The 19939-nt window shown below is 39.8% G+C and overlaps 1 protein-coding gene across 6 annotated transcripts in view; it reads right to left on the reverse strand.

Moving 5' to 3' along the window:
- The window catches only part of LOC149018262 (ABC transporter D family member 1-like), a 111845-nt gene extending 93008 nt beyond the window's left edge, over nt 1–18837 (reverse strand). Inside the window, exons 1-4 of one of the 6 annotated variants that reach the window (XM_089152571.1) lie at nt 18629–18837; nt 18427–18531; nt 3478–3541; nt 2936–3047 (exon numbers count right to left, since the gene is read on the reverse strand). In XM_089152571.1, the coding sequence (XP_089008697.1) occupies nt 2936–2997 (62 nt within the window). In that variant the 5' untranslated portion in view covers nt 2998–3047; nt 3478–3541; nt 18427–18531; nt 18629–18837. Of the gene's footprint in view, nt 1–2935; nt 3051–3477; nt 3600–18426; nt 18532–18628 lie in introns of all 6 variants that reach the window. The other 5 variants (XM_089152570.1, XM_089152573.1, XM_089152569.1 and 2 more) reach the window with 5 other exon arrangements.
- Between the last annotated feature and the right edge of the window lie 1102 nt (nt 18838–19939).

Here is a 19939-nt window from a genome sequence, read left to right on the forward strand (position 1 = left end):
GGACTTGTTGGACACATTACGGACACCACTATCAAACCTACTACCACAGGCGTTTCACAGGATAAATGGATCTCGAATGACTCTCTTATTATGTCATTTCTCTTGATTTGTCCACAGTCACTCTCGTTCTATATGGATTTATCTTTTAAAACAAAAACAAATGAGGTTTTCCGATGTTTTCGTGATTTTCATAATATGATTAAAACTCTGTTCAATGCCACTGTGAAGATCCTTCGCAGTGACAATGCCACAGAGTATATTGATGGTGAATTTTAAAGATATCTCTCTGACTCTGGCATAATACATCAAACCAGTTGCGTTGATACGGCTGCCCAAAATGGGGTTGCCGAAAGGAAGAATCGGCATCTCTTAGAGATAGCCCGTTCCATTATGATTGCTGTGAATGTACCTGACCAATACTGGAGTGATGCTATACTTACTGCTTCTTACCTTATGAATAGGATGCCCAGTAGGATACTTGGTTTTAAATGTACTAATGAGATTCTTCAGGGAGCCTCTTCTTTTGTTATTCACCCAAAGGTTTTTGGATGTGTGTGTTATGCCAGAATCACAGCCCACCAGAGTAAGCTGGCTCCCCGCGGCCTATGCTGCATATTTTTTGGGTATTCTGCTACTAAAAAAGGGTACAAATGTTATCATCCTCCTTCTAGGAAAACCATTGTATTCATGGATGTAATTTTTCATGAGGTGCCCTTACTATACACCTCTCCAGGGGGAGAGTCCTAAAGGAGAGGTGTTCTTTCCGACTTTAGATCTTCCTATCACACACCAACACAACTTAAGAGTCTCAGAAGAGTTTCCTGACCAGGGGGAGACTTCAGCCAGTATACCTGAGGACTTTAATCCTCCCCCTTTGATTTCTGAACCACGTGAAGAACCTAGTCAGGGGGAGACCACTCCTGTGAGACACACTGTTGGGGTCTTTCAAAACCAAATTGACCAGAATAAGGAGGTACAAACTTATCAGAGGAAGAAATACAACCGGCTAAAGCAGGTGGAGAAAGGTGATACGTTACCACTTTAGTCTCCTGCTCCAGAATCAGATTCTACTGAGGTATCTTCTTCTTATCTTCCTAATGCTGTTAGAAAAGGGGTCAGATCTTGTACTCAACATCCCATAGCTAAATATGTTTCTTATAACTCTTTGTCTGACTCCTACCGTGCTTTTATATCCTCTCTGTCATATGTATCTGTTCCTAAAAGTTGGCAGGAAGCCTATGCTAATAAGAGATGGAAGGCCTCTATGGTAGAGGAAATGCAAGCAATGAAGAAAAATGGCACTTAGGAGCTGGTTACACTTCATCCAGGAAAAAAACCAGTGGGCTGCAAATGGGTATTTGTGGTTAACAAAATATGGATGGATCAGTCAACAAGTTGAAAGCTAGACTAGTTGCAAAGGGGTTTACCCAGACCTATGGGATTGATTATCAGGAGACCTTTGCCCCTGTTGCGAAACTAAACACTGTCAGAGTTCTGTTGTCTGTAGCTGTGAACAAAGACTGGAACTTGCATCAACTAGACGTAAAGAATGCCTTCTTACATGGGGAGTTAGCAGAAGAGGTCTATATGGAAATCCACATGGTTTCTCCGATGACAATACTGCAGGGAAAGTTTGTCGATTGAAGAGGTCACTTTATGGGTTAAAACAGTCTCCTAGATGCCGGTTTGGACGCCTCCTGAAGGCAATGACTTCTATTGGGTACAAGCAAAGCAATGTTGATCATACACTATTTGTCAAGAAGTCAAGTACTAACATCACACTTCTCATTGTCTATGTAGACGATATTGTCATCACAGGGAATGATGGTGAAGAAATTCAAAAGTTGAAGGACTTTCTTGGCAGAGAGTTTGAAATTAAAGATCTAGGGAAGTTACAGTATTTCTTAGGGATTGAGGTGGCTCGATCAAATAAAGGTATATTCCTATCCCAAAGAAAGTATGTCCTAGATCTATTATCAGAAGTGGGAATGTTGGGGTGTAAAGCAGTTGATACCCCTATTGAAGCTAGAGCTAAACTTAAAGAAAAAGAGGGAGAACCAGTGGACAAAGGAAGATACCAAAGGCTGGTAGGGAAGCTTATTTACTTGTCCCACACCAGGCCAGACATCGCTTATGCTGTAGGTATAGTGAGTCAATTCATGCATGATCCATATTTAGCTCATATGAAGGTTGTTATCAGAATACTACAGTATTTGAAGGGAACTCCTGGAAAAGGAATACTTTTGTCACCCACTGATAATCTAAAAGTAGAAGATGTTTTCACTAAGGGTTTGAAAGAAAGAGATTTCCTTCCTATTGTAGGCAAGTTGGGCATGACTAATATCTATGCCTCAACTTGAGGGGGAGTGTTGGATTCTATTAGGAGTCTAATAAGAGTTTGTATAGGAGTTAAATTAGAGTTTGTATTCATGTAAAATTCTATTCCTTGTAATAGTATACTTTCCACTTAATTATAAATAGAGGGCTTGAGATCATTCATCAATAAGCCATTCTACCATCATTGTCTTTCACAACAAAATTTATGGCATTGATCATTTTAGTTGATAACAATTCCATCACTCATAGGTTCTCATGTTTGAAGTTTTTCGCCATCCAAAATCTTTGAACATCTTAGATACCAAGATATATAGTTTTGTTGGTTTTCCTATAATACCCTACTAAATCATCACACCTTTATTGTCAAGACACCTGCCATAATTATTTTAATCTATTAGCAAAGCCAAAGTAATAGGGTTATTGCTGGTATCAGAGTTTGAATTATATATAAAAAAAAGGGTAATTAATGGACTAACAACAACCTCCTTGAACTGTGGCTTTTTGCAAACAAGAAAAAGAAAAACCTTTAAAACAGTAATACAGTAACTAAAAAACATCATTAAAAAGAAAACAGGCACAGATGACAGAAAGGTAGTACCTCCTCGACGACAAAAGGTTTCGACCATTCTGAGTTAGCTGAAACAGTTGAAGAGAAGGCATGGTTTCAAGGCTAATCTTCCCAGCAAAAATATAAATGAATGAAGAAACGCCTCCTTGCCAAATATATAATAAACATCGTTAACAAGCTGAAATGTAGAACCGCAACATGTCTACTAGCATTTTACAGGAACAAAATGAAAAACTAACAACAAAGATGATTCCATAGATAATGAGGCAAATTTCCCAGAACTTGCTTAGTGTTAGGGTATAGAGATGAAAGAACCCAAATTGTTTTATTACATGTACTTAACATATCTGGAAAATAACAATTTGGAGTATATAATGATTTCTAAGAAACAAAGATCCATTTAAAACCCTAATAAGGAAATAGAAATGGCTACTGGACACTTCAGCTATTCTAAAATATATTCGTTTGAAACTCAAAACGAAACTGGCTGCCACATCATGGCCCCCAACCAACATTATAATGGTGGATCATGGATAAGTGTCTCAAACAGTATTAGTAAGGAGGATGAGTACCTTGAAAGGGGAGTAATAATGTTAACCAAGTTCTGTAATGTGTAGAAAATGGTAAAATGACATCCTGTTGTACAGCTGCAGCTTTAGTCTTTAAGCTTTAAATAATGATTATTGCTTTTCTTCTAAAACATTACACAGAGAAAAGGTCATTGTCTTAACACAAACACCAAGGATAACATATCTACAAGTTGAACCCTGATAATTGAGACAATGTGAATTATCAAAAAATTAAGCAAGCATACCATCAAAGAATACTACGAAGAATTCGGTGGGAGATGCTTTATGAGAGTGAAATGAGCTGTGAGCAAGGTATAAGAATATAAATGCAAAATAAGAATGAAGACTATATATACCCCCCTTACCTTTTCTTTCTCTCTTATTCTTACTGGAGTGGGTGGGGATGGAGGAGGGGAAGAGGAAGAAGAGGTTGTTATAGCATACAGTAGGTGGAATTTCATTCTCCCAAATCTCTTCAATGATAGAAATGAATGAGGATACATTCAAATCTTAAACTTTCAAGAGCAGTTTCACGCATACAAATAAGATTGTATTTTCTATGAATAGTATGAACAAATTTGAGATCAGGTATACCAAGACAATGACCAATTGCAAGAAAATATAAACTCAAATGTGAGACCAGGTATACCAAGACAATGACCAATTGCAAGAAAATATAAACTCAAATGTGAGACCACTTATACCAAGACAATGACCAATTGCAAGAAAAGTATAAACTAGATGCATGTTTTGTCTGTTTTAACTTCCAATAGCTTGCTTCTTCAGTTCTCCCCAAGAGACAACAATGAATCTGTTCCTTGGGGTATCATTGACAAGGGGTGGGGGTAAGCTAACAATCTAAAAGAGACATCAAAATAGATGGTTTTCCAAATCATGTCCATAGAGCGAGATTTGGAAGTCCATCTCCAAAGATTGCGCTCCCACCAACGATGATGAATGGAGGCACAAAAAACTAGCTTACCAATCTGGTCACAAATGGAAGAGCCTGAAAAATTTTGCACAATCCAAAACCAATCACAAGCAAAACCAAAAGACCATCTCTGGAGAAAAGCCCTAGCTTCCATATGGCCCCGTCCGAGGCGTTCTTTTGGATTTTTTGTGACTTGATGTGCCATAATATTGATTTTTGATGACTTGATGTTGCTTAATATTGATATTTGATAACTTGTTGTGGCATGATATTGTCTTTTCATAATGTAAGTTATACATTATAGTTTATATCATACTAAACAATTTTAGAGGAAATGGGGAAACAAAAAGTAACATTAAGGTACTTTGTCGCCTACGTGCCTACGCCCACATTGGCCGCCTTGAGTGGCCTTGCCACCACAATTATGCTATGTGTTCGCTCTCGTAATATTGGCTCAGCGTGGTTCAACTTGCCTTGCTCTCAAGTAGGCAACTCTACTTGACTAAGTAGTATATAACTTGAGCAGCAGATGAATAGGCTAGCCCAAGGTGCAGTCAGATAGAGTATAGTCCATCTCTTCTTCAGTAGGTTCATCTACAACATCTGGTGGTGCACTAGTGAGCACATTCCTCTATGTCAGTCCAGTTGCAGTAAATCTAGAGGACCATCCTCGTGAAGGAGGTGAGGGACAGTATGTACTAGGTTACCTTTGGTGTCACCTTGAGGGGTGGCCCACCAAAACTGGATTTGAGGCAGGGATGGGGAACACAGAAATTGGTTCTTGCCAAGACAATCTATATGGGAGGTTTGTCTTGTTGAAGCATTCTTGTTGGAAAAAAGAAAAAAAAAAACAAAACAAAAGGAGCTCTTTTGAATAAGAAAATAGAAATCCAAAGTGCTTAAATCTGATTGAATTTGAGGGAATTATGTTCTGGTCAAACTTTAGTTTTTATCCTAAATTATAAGAAAAGAAAAGAAAAAAAGAAGGTTTAGATATCATACAAAAGACTTCGTTTTTATCCTAAATTAGAAAAGAAAAAAAAAAAGTTTTAGATATCATACAAAAGATATTTTTGCCTCTATTAATTTTTAGTGATGGTGCAATAACAAGTGTAAGAACCATGAGGAGCTACGGTAGTGAATTCACCTTATAACAACTAAATGGGGTTGGCTACATCTATCCTTGCCCTCAATCAGCTCTATCAAGGTCACACTTGATATGAGGCTTAAGCAATGAACATCTTTCCCACCACTTTTCCTATAGGCAATTTTAGGTCTACCATGGCTTTTTAGTTCCCTCAGTCGCCATCAAATCATAACTTTCCTGCAGCTTATCATGTATCAATGCCACTCCTATATCAGTTATAATATGATCACCCTTACTTTACTTCCTAGTTTCACCACTTTCTCATTTAACATCCTCATCTCCAAAACTTTGGATTTATGTGTGTGATATTATTGACTGACAACATTCCACACTATACATAATAACTAATCATATAATCATCCTTAAATTTCCTTTAAGTTTTAGAAAACATCAGTCACACAACACTCTAGATGCACCTATTTACTTCATCCATCCTATTTTAATTCTCAGTGAAACTTCAACCTCTATATCACCTTCTGTTAGGAACCTCCTATCCAGACTTGTTTATAATCTGGAAGAATCTAAGACGAAGACAGTAACAATTACAAAGCAAGGAAATTGATGAAATAAACCTGGATTCAATAGTGCCAGTCACCCCTCACAGCAACACGTTACCCCTCAGCAAAAAGACTGCCCAAAACTCCCACAAAATAACCGATACCCACTCCTCAAGACTTCCCCCTTTTTATTCCCCACCAACAGCAGTTGGCTTCTGGTACCCCCCTCTCTTTCCTCCGCATGTCCTCTTCCCAAGGGCCTACCATTACCGCATGTCCTCTTCCCAAGGGCCTACCATTACCGCATGTCCTCTTCCCAAGGGCCTACCATTACATGTTATCAAGGTGAGGTAAGGTCAGAAGCTCGACAAGCTGCCCCTCAGCAGAAAGCTGCCCAAAACTCTCACCAAATAACCGATACCCAGTCCTTAAGACTTTCCCCTTTTTACCTCCACCAACAGCAGTTGGCTAAGGTACCCCCTTTTCTTTCCTCCACGTGTCCTGCTCCCAGGGGCCTATCATTGTCAACCCCTTTGAAATCCAACTTGTCCTCAAGGTGAGGCAAGGTCAGAAGCTTGATCTTCACATCCTTGGCAGACAACCATGCCAGTTTGGCAACCAATTTGCACGTAACTGTCTGGAGAAAATTTGTCCATAGCAGAGACCAATTTGTGACTCGAACCAGAAATGGCTGAGAATCAGTGGGGAATGTCCCTTGCATAAGGACATAACCATCACCTTCATCACTCCCTTCATTCTCCATTTTCAGCAGGGTTTCTCGCAAGTTGTCACCATAGATGTTGTTACTTGTGCCTTCTTGTTGAGGTTTGTTCAGAATTCAATTGCACTTTTTTATAACATCAGAATTATTCAACTCCGTAATGCTGCAAAGCATTTGCATAATTTCATAATATCATCATTGTTCTTGGTATATTGGGTTTTGCCAATTCTTGCTGAATTTTCTTGGTTCCTGCTAAATGGTAGGAAATAGATGAGCATTTGATTGCAGAGAACTGCTCCATTAACAACCTGGCCCTCCATTCCATTTCTAAAGGACAATCGCTAGGTACATACCCCGCTCTGAAATTGATGACTGCAACTGGTTGGCACCAACAAGAAGTGTTCCATTGGGTTGAAGCTCCCCTCTGAATCCATTTCTGCCATAGTTTGCAATTGGAAATTAGGAAATGACTCTCCTTCAAAATGGTAGAAAGCCAGTGTTGGATACATGTTGTTTTCTTCAGTTCAAACCACAAACCCCACCATAGACTCAAAAGATTCCGCCTGAACCCCGCCAGATTTCCGTAGAAGAAACAAGGCGCCTTCCACCAGCGTCAAGCGACTGATCTCCACCCCCAGTGACTGTGCTCTCTGCTGTGCAGATTTGGTCAAAACAATGGAGGAAAAGGTTGATGAACAGTGGGTTTCTGAAAATACCCCTGTTCATAATTCCTTGTAAATAGGCCATATGTTTTCTGCTCTGGCTGCATGTTTCCTAGCCCACCTGCTGGGCTGGGCCTGAAATTATAACCCTGAATGAGCCATTGACTTGAGTTTTGATTCTTCAGCTCATAACCCAGGTAACTAGGCTGTTGGTTCTTCAAGTTGATTGGGTTTCTTAAGGCCCAGTCTATAGATTCAAGTCCATGGGCCAGTTGCATCATTTGGTCCAAGTCCAGGGGTGTAAACAACCTAGTTTCAATTTAAATTCCAGCAGCAAGCCAGCGGTGAACTTTCCCGGTATCTACTGTATCATCTCTTCCAAAACCCCAAATTCCTCCCCAACTCTTGCTGTGGATCCTGATATAACCAACTCTTCTTGATCGTGGGCAAAATGACGCCAGAAGTCATGCCGTAACTGCCCCCAAAATGCAAAAGAATCCCTCCAATGTCAGTGTTGCAACCAGACAAGTTCTCCTTCCATCGATGATGTTTCTCCAACTTTCCATTCCCATAGATCTCTATAAGCTTCATCCCACACCCCAAGACTAGGTTGCTAAGAAAGTTGAGGATATTCCTCCCCATTTCGATTTTAACCCTAATGGTTTCAAAGGGCACTTGGATCCATTTCACATCTTGGTCTTCAGACTCATCAGCCCCAACCTTTCTTTCTTCTGTGCCACGAAGCCCTCTCTAAACAAAACCAAACTCACTGTCAGTTCCAGTGTGTTCACTAAAAGGTGTGACCTTGTCATTGTTCTCTATAACAACAGCTTTTCTAGGCTCAGCTTCTTCACCGAAATCAAGTTTCAGAGCTTCCTTGAAGCTCATCCAGTCAAACTCCGGCCAGCTCTTCCAATAGACATAATCCAGGGCTTCCCCTTCCAAGTGTTGGAGAGCCAATGCCAACCAATTATCATATTCGACCTGATGTTCCCGATAGAAAAGTATGACCTTTGTGAGCCATCCATGCACCCTCCTTTTACCGGAAAACATAGACAATTCAAAAGCCATGTCACTTCCCTTGAATCGAAGATGCTTTGATACCAAAATATTAGGAACCTCCTTACTGGAGTACTGGACTCAGTTTATAATCTGGAATAATCTAACATGACACAATAAAAATTACAGAGCAAGGAAAATGATGAAATAAATCTGGTTTCATTGATGCTAGTCACCCCCTACAACAACACATGCCCCTTAGCCAACATGATGTAACCCAATTCTAGGGTTATGGATTCTTTGAAATAATCCCCTAGAATTCAGGGTTAGCCCATAGAAAAACCGCTTAGAATAGAGAAAGAGATTATATTTGTCGAGAAGTGCAAAATAGTATGGATATGGCCTTCATTGTGCATCTTGACCAATTGTATCGTTTCTTTGTGAATTCCTATACGAAGCTTTTTTATATGTGGCTCTGGGTATTCCTTTATCATTTCGTCCAAGAGGAATAGTTCTTCTAATTCTACAAATTTTTCTAGAACGTTCTTTTCTTGACTATCATTTAAAAAAGCTCAGTATTTAATGGTTGATCTAAGGCAACAAGGAATCCTACGGGAAGAGCTATGGAAAGGTTTGTGAGACATTAGGGTCTTAACACTATCACATGGGAAAGAAGAATGAAATAATTTGGATCAATATGGGTAGGATTCGAGATACCTAAAATTAATATGGGAAGGAAATGGTCTATCAAAAGTAGCTTGGGATGGTTAGGGGAGTTGTAGGGATGATCAAAGGGATAAACAAGAGATGGAGGTTTCTAGGAAACCTGCAGTTGGGAATGGGAGGGTTTTAGGGACGATCTTGGGTAGGTTCTTGGAGATCTTGGAGGAGGATTCTTGGATCTTGGGCAATCTTTCTCAAATCTTTCTTTCTTCTCTTCTCTTCTTTCTTTTCTTTCTTCTACTTCTTTCTTTTCTTTTTTTTTTTTCTCTTTTCTTTCTTTTTTTCTTTCTTTTTTCTGTTTCAGACTTGCTACAAACCAGAAAGAGGGAGAGAGAGGGAGCCAAGAGAGAAAGAAGGGGAAGAGGGGGTGCTGCTGCAGGGTTTTCTGGAGTGGGGGAGAGATCTAGTGGTGTTGTAGGGTTTTAGGGGAGGGGCCTAGGAAGGATCGCAGGGGTGGGAGGGGTTTCTTGGCTGCAGTAGGTGGGCTTCTTGGGGCTGCGATGGGAGGGGAGGGTGTTTCCTAAGGCTGCGATGGAGGGGGAGTGAAGGGGGAGGGCTGCAATTGGGATGGGAAGTTGGGGAAGCTGGGGGTGTGTGCTTACTTGGGCTGCTGTAGATGGAAGTGGACTGCTGGATCTTGAAGAAGGTTGCTGCAAGCCTGCAACTGAAGGCAAGAAGCTTAGAATCCCACCATGGCCCTCCCAAGAAAGCCACGACTTGTTTCACACAGGAGTCCTCAATCTTTCAATGCAGTCTACTTTTAAATGAAAGAAATGGCATATTTATGGCCTTACATAATGAAAGAAAGACTACGCCTCTAACTCGGAATTAGAAACTGACTCAACTAGGGTGTTTTTTTTTATGTTAGGATACCCCTTACACTTAATTTAAGTAACAGCCACAGAAATAAAAGAACCAAACTTGAAATAAAAGGACCTAATTATCCATAAGGAATCCTACATCAAAATAGATTCTCTGTGACCCTAGAACTCACACAACTAACTGAAACAGTGAAATAAACATAGACTTGGACTCTAAAATTAAAAAAATAATAATAAAAAAATTATGGAAATAAAATAATCAACTAATGAAAAAGGAAAAATGACCAAACCAGCCAGACCTAGTTGTGCCATCTTGGCTGGGCCATGGGGACCAAACAAGGGTTTCGGCCAAGGGGAGGGAGGGTTTGTTCTTACATCCCAATAGCTGTCCAAAACTCTCACCAAATAACTCCTCACTACTTCCCCCTTTTTATACCCCCACCAACAGCAGCTATGGCACCCCCCCCTTCTTTCCTCCATGTGTCCTACTCCCAAGGGCCCATCACATTCTTTAATATTTTATTAAACCAATATACCTAGAATAACTCATTTGGCATAATCAGAATCTCCGTCTAATCAATTTTCACTACTTAAATACGTCCTGGTGAAACCAAAGTTACACACAATATACTTCTTCCTTGTTCTACTTATCTTAAAACATTGTGCTTATCAATCTCTATAACACAACTTGACATTAATTCCTTCTTTTGCTAAATCCTTCAAAAAAATATCATCAGCCAAAAAGAAAAACATTGAGAAACCTAATTTTAAATGTCTCCACTAAATCATCCATGATAAGAGCAAACAAAATAAGGGCTTAAAGATCCATAATATAGCTCAATTGTAACTGAAAAATCACTATATTGGCCCCAACAGTTTTTAGTTTTTACACTTGTCACTAAACCACATACATATATTTGATTGTGTACATATCTTTACTTGAAACACTTCTCTTCTCTAGTACTTATCAGATTAACACGCTAAGGGACTCTGTCATAAGCTTTTCCCAAGCCAATAAAGACAATGTGGAAGTCCTTCATGAAATCTTTAAATCTTATGTGAACCTAATTTGAGGGTTAGGGTTTCTAAGAGGATCTCCCTAAAATTTAGGCTACGTTTGTTTGCTGGAATAAAGGTGGGGTGGGAAAATTCTTGAAAAAAACAAACTTTTTTTATTTATCCTACTTTTCCTAAAAGTGTATATTGTTTGGTTGCTTGGGGTGGGAAAGTGAGAGACAAGTTTCCTTGAATCAAGGAAACTTGTCTGGTGACGTGGCAACCCAACTTCCCCACCCCAAGGCTTTTCAAAACCCCACAAATTTGGTGGGATTTTGTGGAAAAGTTTGGAAAAGTAAAAAATGGGACCCACCACTATCACTTTTCCACAAAACCCTTGCCTTTCCTTTCCTTCTCCCTCACCCCACTACACATGGGGTCCACATGGTTTTTTTTCCCCACCCCACCTTTGCAAACAAATGCAGCCTTAGTGTTTGCCCAGAATCTTCCAACAAATAATTGTCAAATCTAGGTGGGAAGGATAATACTGCAAAATAGAGATGGGAATCTAAATAGGATGGGATAATTTGGAAAAGGGAAAAATTAGGGATTGGTCGCTCATCACTCTGGGTTGGATCTTCAGAAATCTTCCTTGGATCTTTTCATTCTTTTCTCTTTCTTTTCTTTCTTTCCTTGCCTTTCCCTTTCGTTTCTTTTCTTTTCATTTCTTTTTGTTTCTTTTTGTTTCTTTTCTTTTCTTTTCTTTTCTTTTCTTTCTCTTTTCTTCTTTCTGCTGTTCTTTTCTCTGATTTTCTGGTTCTGCCGCAAGGAAGAAGAGGCAGTGAGAGAGGGCCGAGAGGTGTAAGGAGGAAGGGGAGGGGTACCGTAGGGTTGGGAGGGATAGGGGAATGGACTAGAGAGGTCGCCGGGGGGGGGGGGGGGGGGGAACTATCATGGGGGCCTGGGATAGCAGCTGCCAAGCTGTGGCAGCTAGGGAATGGGGTGGGGACACTTGCACAGAACAGGGGAGGGAAAGGGAAGGGTGGCAGGGGCCTTGGGGGAGGGGTAGGGAGCTCCTGTAATTGCAGAGGAATGGGAGAGGAGGGGTTTCCTAGGTCTTGCAATGGGAGGAAAGTAAGGGGGAGGAGCTGCATTTGGGAACCTTGAAAGCTCGCTAAAATTTCTGAATAATGGTGCTAGAATGAGGAGGTTGCTCATCTTAAAGAACTTTGCTGGAAATCTGCAGTGGCCCCCTCAAACAGGAACCAGTCCTCAAACTCAATATAGTTATTCATATAATTAGACTTAACTTACAAAGAAAGAGTATGCTCTTATGTATATCCTGCTAAAAGACCTTTAACCCTAAGTGGGATTCCTTTACAGATTAGGATCTCACCATATTAATTACAACCATTGAAATAAAAATGAAAAGATCTATTAGACCCTAATTGACACATGCTGAACTAAAACTCTAAGTAACTTAAACTCCATTTAGCACATGCTAAATATTATTTAATTAAAACTCTAATTGACATGTGCTGGTTACGCCCTAGCCAGCCCCATTTAGGGCCCAAGCCCACCCGTGAGCCAGGGCCCAACTAAGAGGAGCCGAATCCATCCAAGGGGTATATTGGTCATTTTCTACCCCTAGATCGAGTATTAATGGTGACCAAGTCCAGTCTAATTAGTTAAGTCAGTTTTATTACCTAATTTAGAGTCCTAGATGTTGAGTTATTGTTGGTCATTGATTATTAATTGGAGTTGTTAGTCAATTAGGATAAGATTCCTAATTTCAAGGAAACCTTATCTTAACGAGCTTGAGTTGATTTAGAGTCCAAATATGGTAAGTGTCAGTTTGCTTAAGAGTCAAGTTATTTCCTTTAAAAGAGTCCTATTTTGAGTTCTTTCAAATTAGGAAATAGTTTGAATCTATTTAGAGTTGGGTGGCTATAAAGAGCCTGAGTCTTTCTCATAATTAGCAGTCTTCATTAGTAAATAAAATTTGAGTTTGAGAAATTGACTTGAGAAGTCGTGGGATCCTGACTTCCTGAGGGACACCCGGTGGCTGAGTTTGTGTGAGCTATTCTTCAACCTTCAAAGCTTCATTCACTGGTTCAAGTATTCAACACAGAATTTCTGCAAGTCTTCAATCACAAGCAAGTAAGAAACCCCATCCCCAAACCCTTATCCTCTCTCTCTCTCTGTCTGCAGCCTTCACAGACCTGTCCCCTCAATCCTAGACCTCAAAGACAGCCCTAAACCCATAGCAAATCACCCCTTTCCCTTCTCCTACTGGCCTGGCAACTTCTACCCCCTTCCCTAGCATCTGCAAACCCTCCCCCTTCCCTCCCTGTTTCTGCAATAGCAGCAGCCATCCATCTTCATAAACCCTACCTCCTCAGCCCGTTTAGACCCCAAAACACCTCTCCTAGAGTTGCACCTAACCCTAGAGCAGAAACCCCAAGTCAATTGTCTCCTTCAAACTATTTTACCTTAACCTGGAATTTTCTGCACTTAATTTTCTTCAAGAGAAGTTGCAGAATTTTCTAGACTTTCAAAAAACCCTAAAACCTTCAAACCCCAACCCCCTCTCTCTTCTAAACAGCTTCTAAACTACTAATTAGCAGCAACAGTAGTTCAGATCTGCAGAACCAGCAGCCCTACAACCATCCTAAACTCTAGCTGAAACCCTAGTTTACCCCCAAAAGCCCTAATTTGGCGCAGGACCTATTTCAGAAGATCCGGGAAACCTAACTCTAAATTTCAGGGTTACATTAGCTGGACTAAGGACTTTTACTCAACTACTAACTCAAATTAAGACTTCTTAATGAAATTGGGATCTCAAATTAAAAATATGAATTTCTGGAATTAATTCCAGCAACTAAATAGGGCCAAAAATACCCAAAATACCCTCCATAAGGATTCAACGAGCTAGTTTGGAGGAACCTTGGAGCCCATTCTAGGATTCGGCCAGGGGTTCAAGCTGTGTTCGCATCAATCTTCCCATTAGAATCATATGTAAAAAGCTTATGCGATGGATCTTCCAAGAACAAAACTAAAATCAATTATTGTAATTTGTAATACTAGTTTTTTGTCTTAGGTGTGTTTCAATAATCCTCTCTCATAAATTTATAGTATGAGTCATTAGTTTTATGCTTCTACAGTTATTGTAGCTCTGAGTATCACCTTCATTTTGTAAACTTGAACCCTAATACTTCTCTACTCATATGGCATTCTGCTTCTACGTGTAATCTTATTAAAAAGCTGGGCTAGTCAAGAAAAAAGACAGATTCCAAAGTACTTCCGTACTTCTTGGGCCTTGTGTGTTACACTTACCTACTTGGATCCTCCTTAGAGCATATCATGTGGGGTCTTGATGTGTCCCTTAGTCTTCTGGAACACTTATATCCGCCTCAACTGTTTGATACTGCACTTCCATATATATTTTTAATTTTTAATAGCAAACTATACCTTATTACCTGTCTTCCTGGGATGAGCTTAAGTTGTCATTGTTGTTGATATGATATCTTGGAGTGCAGATTGGGGGTTTACTGCATGTTTTGTTCATTGTTGGTAGTTCTGTTAGGTTTATTCGACACAATGGTTTTTTAATACTTTCATAACGTTGATGATCAATGTTCTTGAATCAATATTTCTACCTAAATGAAGTTTTAACCATGCTTATTGCATATACAACTGCTATTGCACTGCCTGAGTTGTTATTACTGCCTGAATGAAGTTATCTCCATGCGAATTGGTATCAACAACTGCTAAAAATAATGTTGGTCTTAATGTCTATACTTCTGAGCCTTAGGCTGTGCAAGATGTGATGTGAGTGTTTTGCTATTGTATTTCGTATTATTTCTGGTATTCGAATTACAACTACGGTTGGGATTAAATAACAAATAGCTAGCTACAAAGTCTTAGTAGTATTCCTACATTATGACCCTCCCCAAACCCTGTAGTACCAGGAGCCTCATGCACTGGGAACAACATTTTTAACCTCGGTTAATATAAATAAAGTGCTGCCTAGCGGTGGATAATGTTCTGATCTATTGCATTAATATTTCCACTCAATCTCTTTCTTTTTCCCTCTCGAATATATATTTTGCTAACAAAAATTAAAAGGCATAGTACTCCAAGTTGAAAGCTCATTTAAGGAAAAAATCCAATAAAACATTAAAAGAGGAAAAATAAATTAGAAAAAAAATACTTCTAGAACAACAGTGACGAAGTTTGATGAGGACACGAATTGACCCTTTGGCCGAATCCAAGGGGTTAAAGAGTCCATTTTGGTTAAAGAATCTTGTTTTGAGTTAGTAGTTGAGTTAATTATTGAGTGGAGGTTTCTCATATGCCCGGATTTGTGTGGAGGTTTCTGCTGATAAACCCCTCCCCCCTTGTATCTCCATTGAAGATGATTTCGGTCTCCACTACGACCAAATCATCGTCTATGACTGGATCCCCAACAGATGCTCCATCTGTGCTACTTTTGGTCACGATGATATGCTCTGCCCTGATGTATCGAATTTTCCGGCAATCTCTGGCCCGATGACGCCTCCTCCCTTCTCGATGCCTGAAGAGCTTGTGCCCTCCATCCAACTGGGCTCTTCTCTTGCTCGTGTGCCACCAACAAACGATGAAAGGATGCCAGCTCCTACAATTGCTTCTGATTCCTCTCACCTTATCATCAATTCACTGAAGAAATGTTCTATTAATGTTGCTGCTGGGGCTACCGCCTCTGTTGGGGCTCAAGTTCTTGCTCGCTCTGCTGCTGCCCACGCTTCTGAAGTTATTTCCACTGCGGCAAACCCACCTTTCCCAATCACAGGCTTTCCTATTTCTACCCATACTTCGACCGACATGTCCTCTAATCCTCTAATCCCTTCTCCCAAATCGATGGCTCCCCAAAGCATCGCCGGAATCTCACTTTAAGCATCCTCTTCCACGGTGCCGGTAGCTTGCACTTACTGGAGGCTTCGATCCAGACTTCAGCTTTCCCAGTAAACGAACCCCTGCCATCTCACGACCATCGATGCCGCTGCCATCTCTGCTTCTTCCACAGAAATCGAGAGCCCTTCTCCCAACCTCCTCGGGTCATTGTTGCCCTCGCCTAATCCTCAATCTACAATTTTCCCCTTCCATGAAAGCTTTGCATCTAAAATACCTGTCTACCCTTCTCCGCCTTTATTTCTTACCAATTCAGTATCTAGACTTCTGGACGATGCTCCCCTCAACAATCCTATTTCCCCTCTCTTATCCCACAATTGCAATTTGACCACTTTAACCCCCCCTAAACCTTCATTGTTGGGCCCCTTACCCCATGGGCCCTAGCCCTTCTTTCCTGAATCTTTTCAAAAGTTGCCTCCTCTCTCCTCTCTGTACCCCTTGACCCACAGGCCTAACCAGCCCATTTCTAGCTACACTCAGATCTCGTCCATCTCCCCTTCTCGGAATTTCCAAGCCCACTCCCCGAAATTTGCTTGCACTATCATCTCTCTTCTTTTAAACCGGTTGGCAGTTCCGATTGTGTATCTTTCCTATGCATACCGTCTAGAGTTCGGATCCTCCCCTCTCCCCTCTCTTCGCATCCCGCAGCGACCTCGCGGCGTGGCAGTGACAAGCAACTTCTTCTCCCCCGCGACTTTTATTAGGACCGTGTCGTTGTAGTATGGGATGACAGAGGGCGAATTGTTTTATCGAAAGAAAGAAATTGGTGTGAGATGTCACAAAAATCACTAAACGCCAACCGCCTCAAAAAAGCGGGGGGGGGCCCCCCCCCCCCCCCCCCCCCCCCCCCCCCCCCCCCCCCCCCCCCCCCCCCCGCCGGATAACCCTGGTTTGGAGACGACTTCTTGGTGGACCTCAAGTCCTCTAAGAAAAAGAACAAAAAGAACAAATCCGCTAAATAGTTGTTTCGGCCCTCTTTCTATTGGCCCTTCTTTGTTGTTTGCTAGTGTTTTTAGCTTTTTCTCTTTGTCTGCAATGTTGTAAGTGTGTTGTTGTCTTTAATATATTTATTTATTTATTCACCCAAAAAAAAATTTTATTGAGTCCTTTATTCTTTCAAACTCTAGCACATGTGGTAATTAATGTTTTAATTAAAAATTTAAAACAAAATTCAAGCATGTTCTTATTAGAGGTTAAGTTAACTAACACTTTTATTTCAGCATGTGTCCAATAGGGACCTTTGGATGTTTAGATTTTATTTCAATGGTCAAGATTATGTGGTGGGATCCTAATCTACAAATGAATCCCACTTAGTGTCTAGTTCTTTTTGGTGGACTATAAATTAAAGCCTATTCTTATTTTTGTAAGCTTTAGTCTAATTGAATAAAATTAAAGTGTTAGTGAGAAACTGGGTCCTGGTTTTCTTTGGGAGGGCCCTACAGATTTTGAAGCGTTCTTCCTCAACAATCAGCAACCATTCTCAAATTCCAGCAGCCACTACAATCATAGCCTCCACCAAGTAAGTAAAAACCCACATTCCCCTTTACCTCAATCTTGGCCAAACCCCTTTGGGCTTTGACCTAACTCTTGTGAGCCCTAAAACCAGTCCAAAACACTTCATTAAATCAGTCTTATTTGCTGGGAAATTCCAGGCAGCCCTTAGTTTTAGGGAAAATCCACAAAAACCCTAACTCTAAACTGGGTTCATGTCAAATTACCCTAACTAAAACAAAGCAAAAAGAAGGTGCAACCAATGACCTAGCAACAGTTAAGTAGATGAAACGTGGGAGTAATTGATGCCTCTACAACATTAAATAAGCTACCTTTAGTTGATTCTCCAACCAAAAGCAACTCATAAATACAATACTAAATGGAATAAGAAAGTGACAAAGCAAAACAATAAAGTTAGTCAACAGACAAACAGCGACTAAAAATCATTTCAGCTTCAACATTGATTGCTTATGACAAAAATAACTTTGGATGACCTGAGCACCAACAGGCCACCCCACAATCTTAAATAAATTGAATATAGAAAAGTAGATTTAAGGAACATGAAGCTAATCTACATGTAGATTATATCCTCAGCTAGCCTAGTCCCATTTGAGAGCCAATTTAGTAGTTATTCGAAGCTTAGGCTAAATCCTATCAAAATGCCCATAAACCAGCAAATGACTCTTCTTCTTTTTTGGGCCCAATTGTTGTTAATTTAGAACATCCAAGGATTATATTCGTTTTAAACACAGCCTTCACTGCTTAGCTGAGACTCAATAGAATTCAAACGGAAACAAGCAATGACAACTCAAAACATATCATGCAATAGCCTCCGCGTAAAAAACCGACAAACATTTTTCGACAAACAGTACGAGTCCTCCCTAGAAAGAAATATATTGCTCGATCATCACTTAGCCAAAGAAAATAGATTAACAGTGTTCATTCCAAATTAAAAGAAAAAAAAGAAAGAAGGGAGTACAAAACAAGAGACGTGCAGAGTAATTGCTTTCTAACCTGAGGAGAAATTGAAAGGGAAAACAACAGGCAACGAAATAGTAAAAGGTCCCTTCTATTCTTTCTCTCTATTAATTTCCAGATGTATATCTCTGTTGTCTTCCCCTGAAAGACCAAGAATCCAGAAAATATCAGGAAAGTGGCTAGTCAAGTAAGAACCAATAACCAAGTGCAGAACAAATCAATCAAATTCAAATTAAACCTGAATTGCAAAGCTTCTGCAACGGATTGATTACTCTTATTGTTTACGCTTGACAACCAACCAAACCAAAATTGGAAAACCCTATGTTCAACGTGAACCAAATTTAATGGAGAAAAAATGACAACCAAGTGTTAACGTGGACCAAAGCAGGAAATCCGTTTTAGAGGTAGGACAATACTTAGAAACGACGAGAAAGTGAGATACAGTATTTTATTCATCTTTCCTATTGGTTTTCTCTTCAAATTCTGTTTTTTTTTTTTTTTTTTTTTTTCAGGCTCAAATTTTAAACACTAACGGCTTGCAATAATTTATAAAGATATATTTTTTTCATCCAAAAAGGTCGAATATTTTTCAAAGATAAAATAGGGGTAGGGAACTTCCAATTTAGCTCAACCATCACTCTACCATTTTCATTTTCTTAAATATCTTTTTTCCTTTGAATCAACAGGCTCTGAAGTTTTACCAAAAAAAAAAAAAAAAACAGGCTCTGAAGTAAATTAGTCCTTAAAGGTGCCTCATTTGATAGAAAATCAATACATACCTCCTGGTACAAGGTCAAAGTTTGAATTTCTTGAAGGTCCAGGAGTAAAAATTCACTTTATATTATGTAATACTTCCATCCCTAATATATAAAATCGCTTGTTATAAAAAATGATATCTAAAATTATAGCTTTTCATTCATAACTATAATAATTATTATTAATAGATAACATCCATTGAAATTTAAGGAATGCTATTAATTGACTAGTATAAATGAACCTTTAGGATCTTGTTCTCCGTCTCCGGAAAAGAATTCTAGATATTTGGTGTTTGTTCAATCTACCTCAATGGGGAGAGAGGATAACTCCACGCCTTTGATACGATGAAGTTCCACCTCTAAAACTATAGGTTCCAAGGCTCAGATGTAGGATCTTCACATACCTTACCCATGGTGTGGAGTTGTTCCATTTTCCCCCTGAGGTAGGTAGATTCCAACTTATGTTTTCAAAAAGTAAGTCAATTTCTCATTTATAAATAGGAATTATTTTGTCCAACACTTTGTCCCACTCAACTTCCTTGCAACCACACTCAACGAAAGGTTCCTACTTAGGTTGGAATCTGCAATCACCCCTCTCCCCTTCTCCCCTTCGTGTATGGTTTGAACTTAGAAGAGAGAATTGGTGAAGGAGGGAGTCGGAGAGCAGCCAAATAGAAGAACTTCTACTTTTCACTCCGACCCTTGTTAGTATATTGGCTATTTTACTAAGAAAAAATTATATGCGTGAAACACCACTAAACAAGATTCATATTGTGTACCATTTATTAAAATCA

This window comes from Hakea prostrata, chromosome 4 (genome assembly GCF_041222555.1).
Source record: "Hakea prostrata isolate BN-2017 chromosome 4, UWA_Hpros_2, whole genome shotgun sequence".
NCBI classification, from domain to species: domain Eukaryota; kingdom Viridiplantae; phylum Streptophyta; class Magnoliopsida; order Proteales; family Proteaceae; genus Hakea; species Hakea prostrata.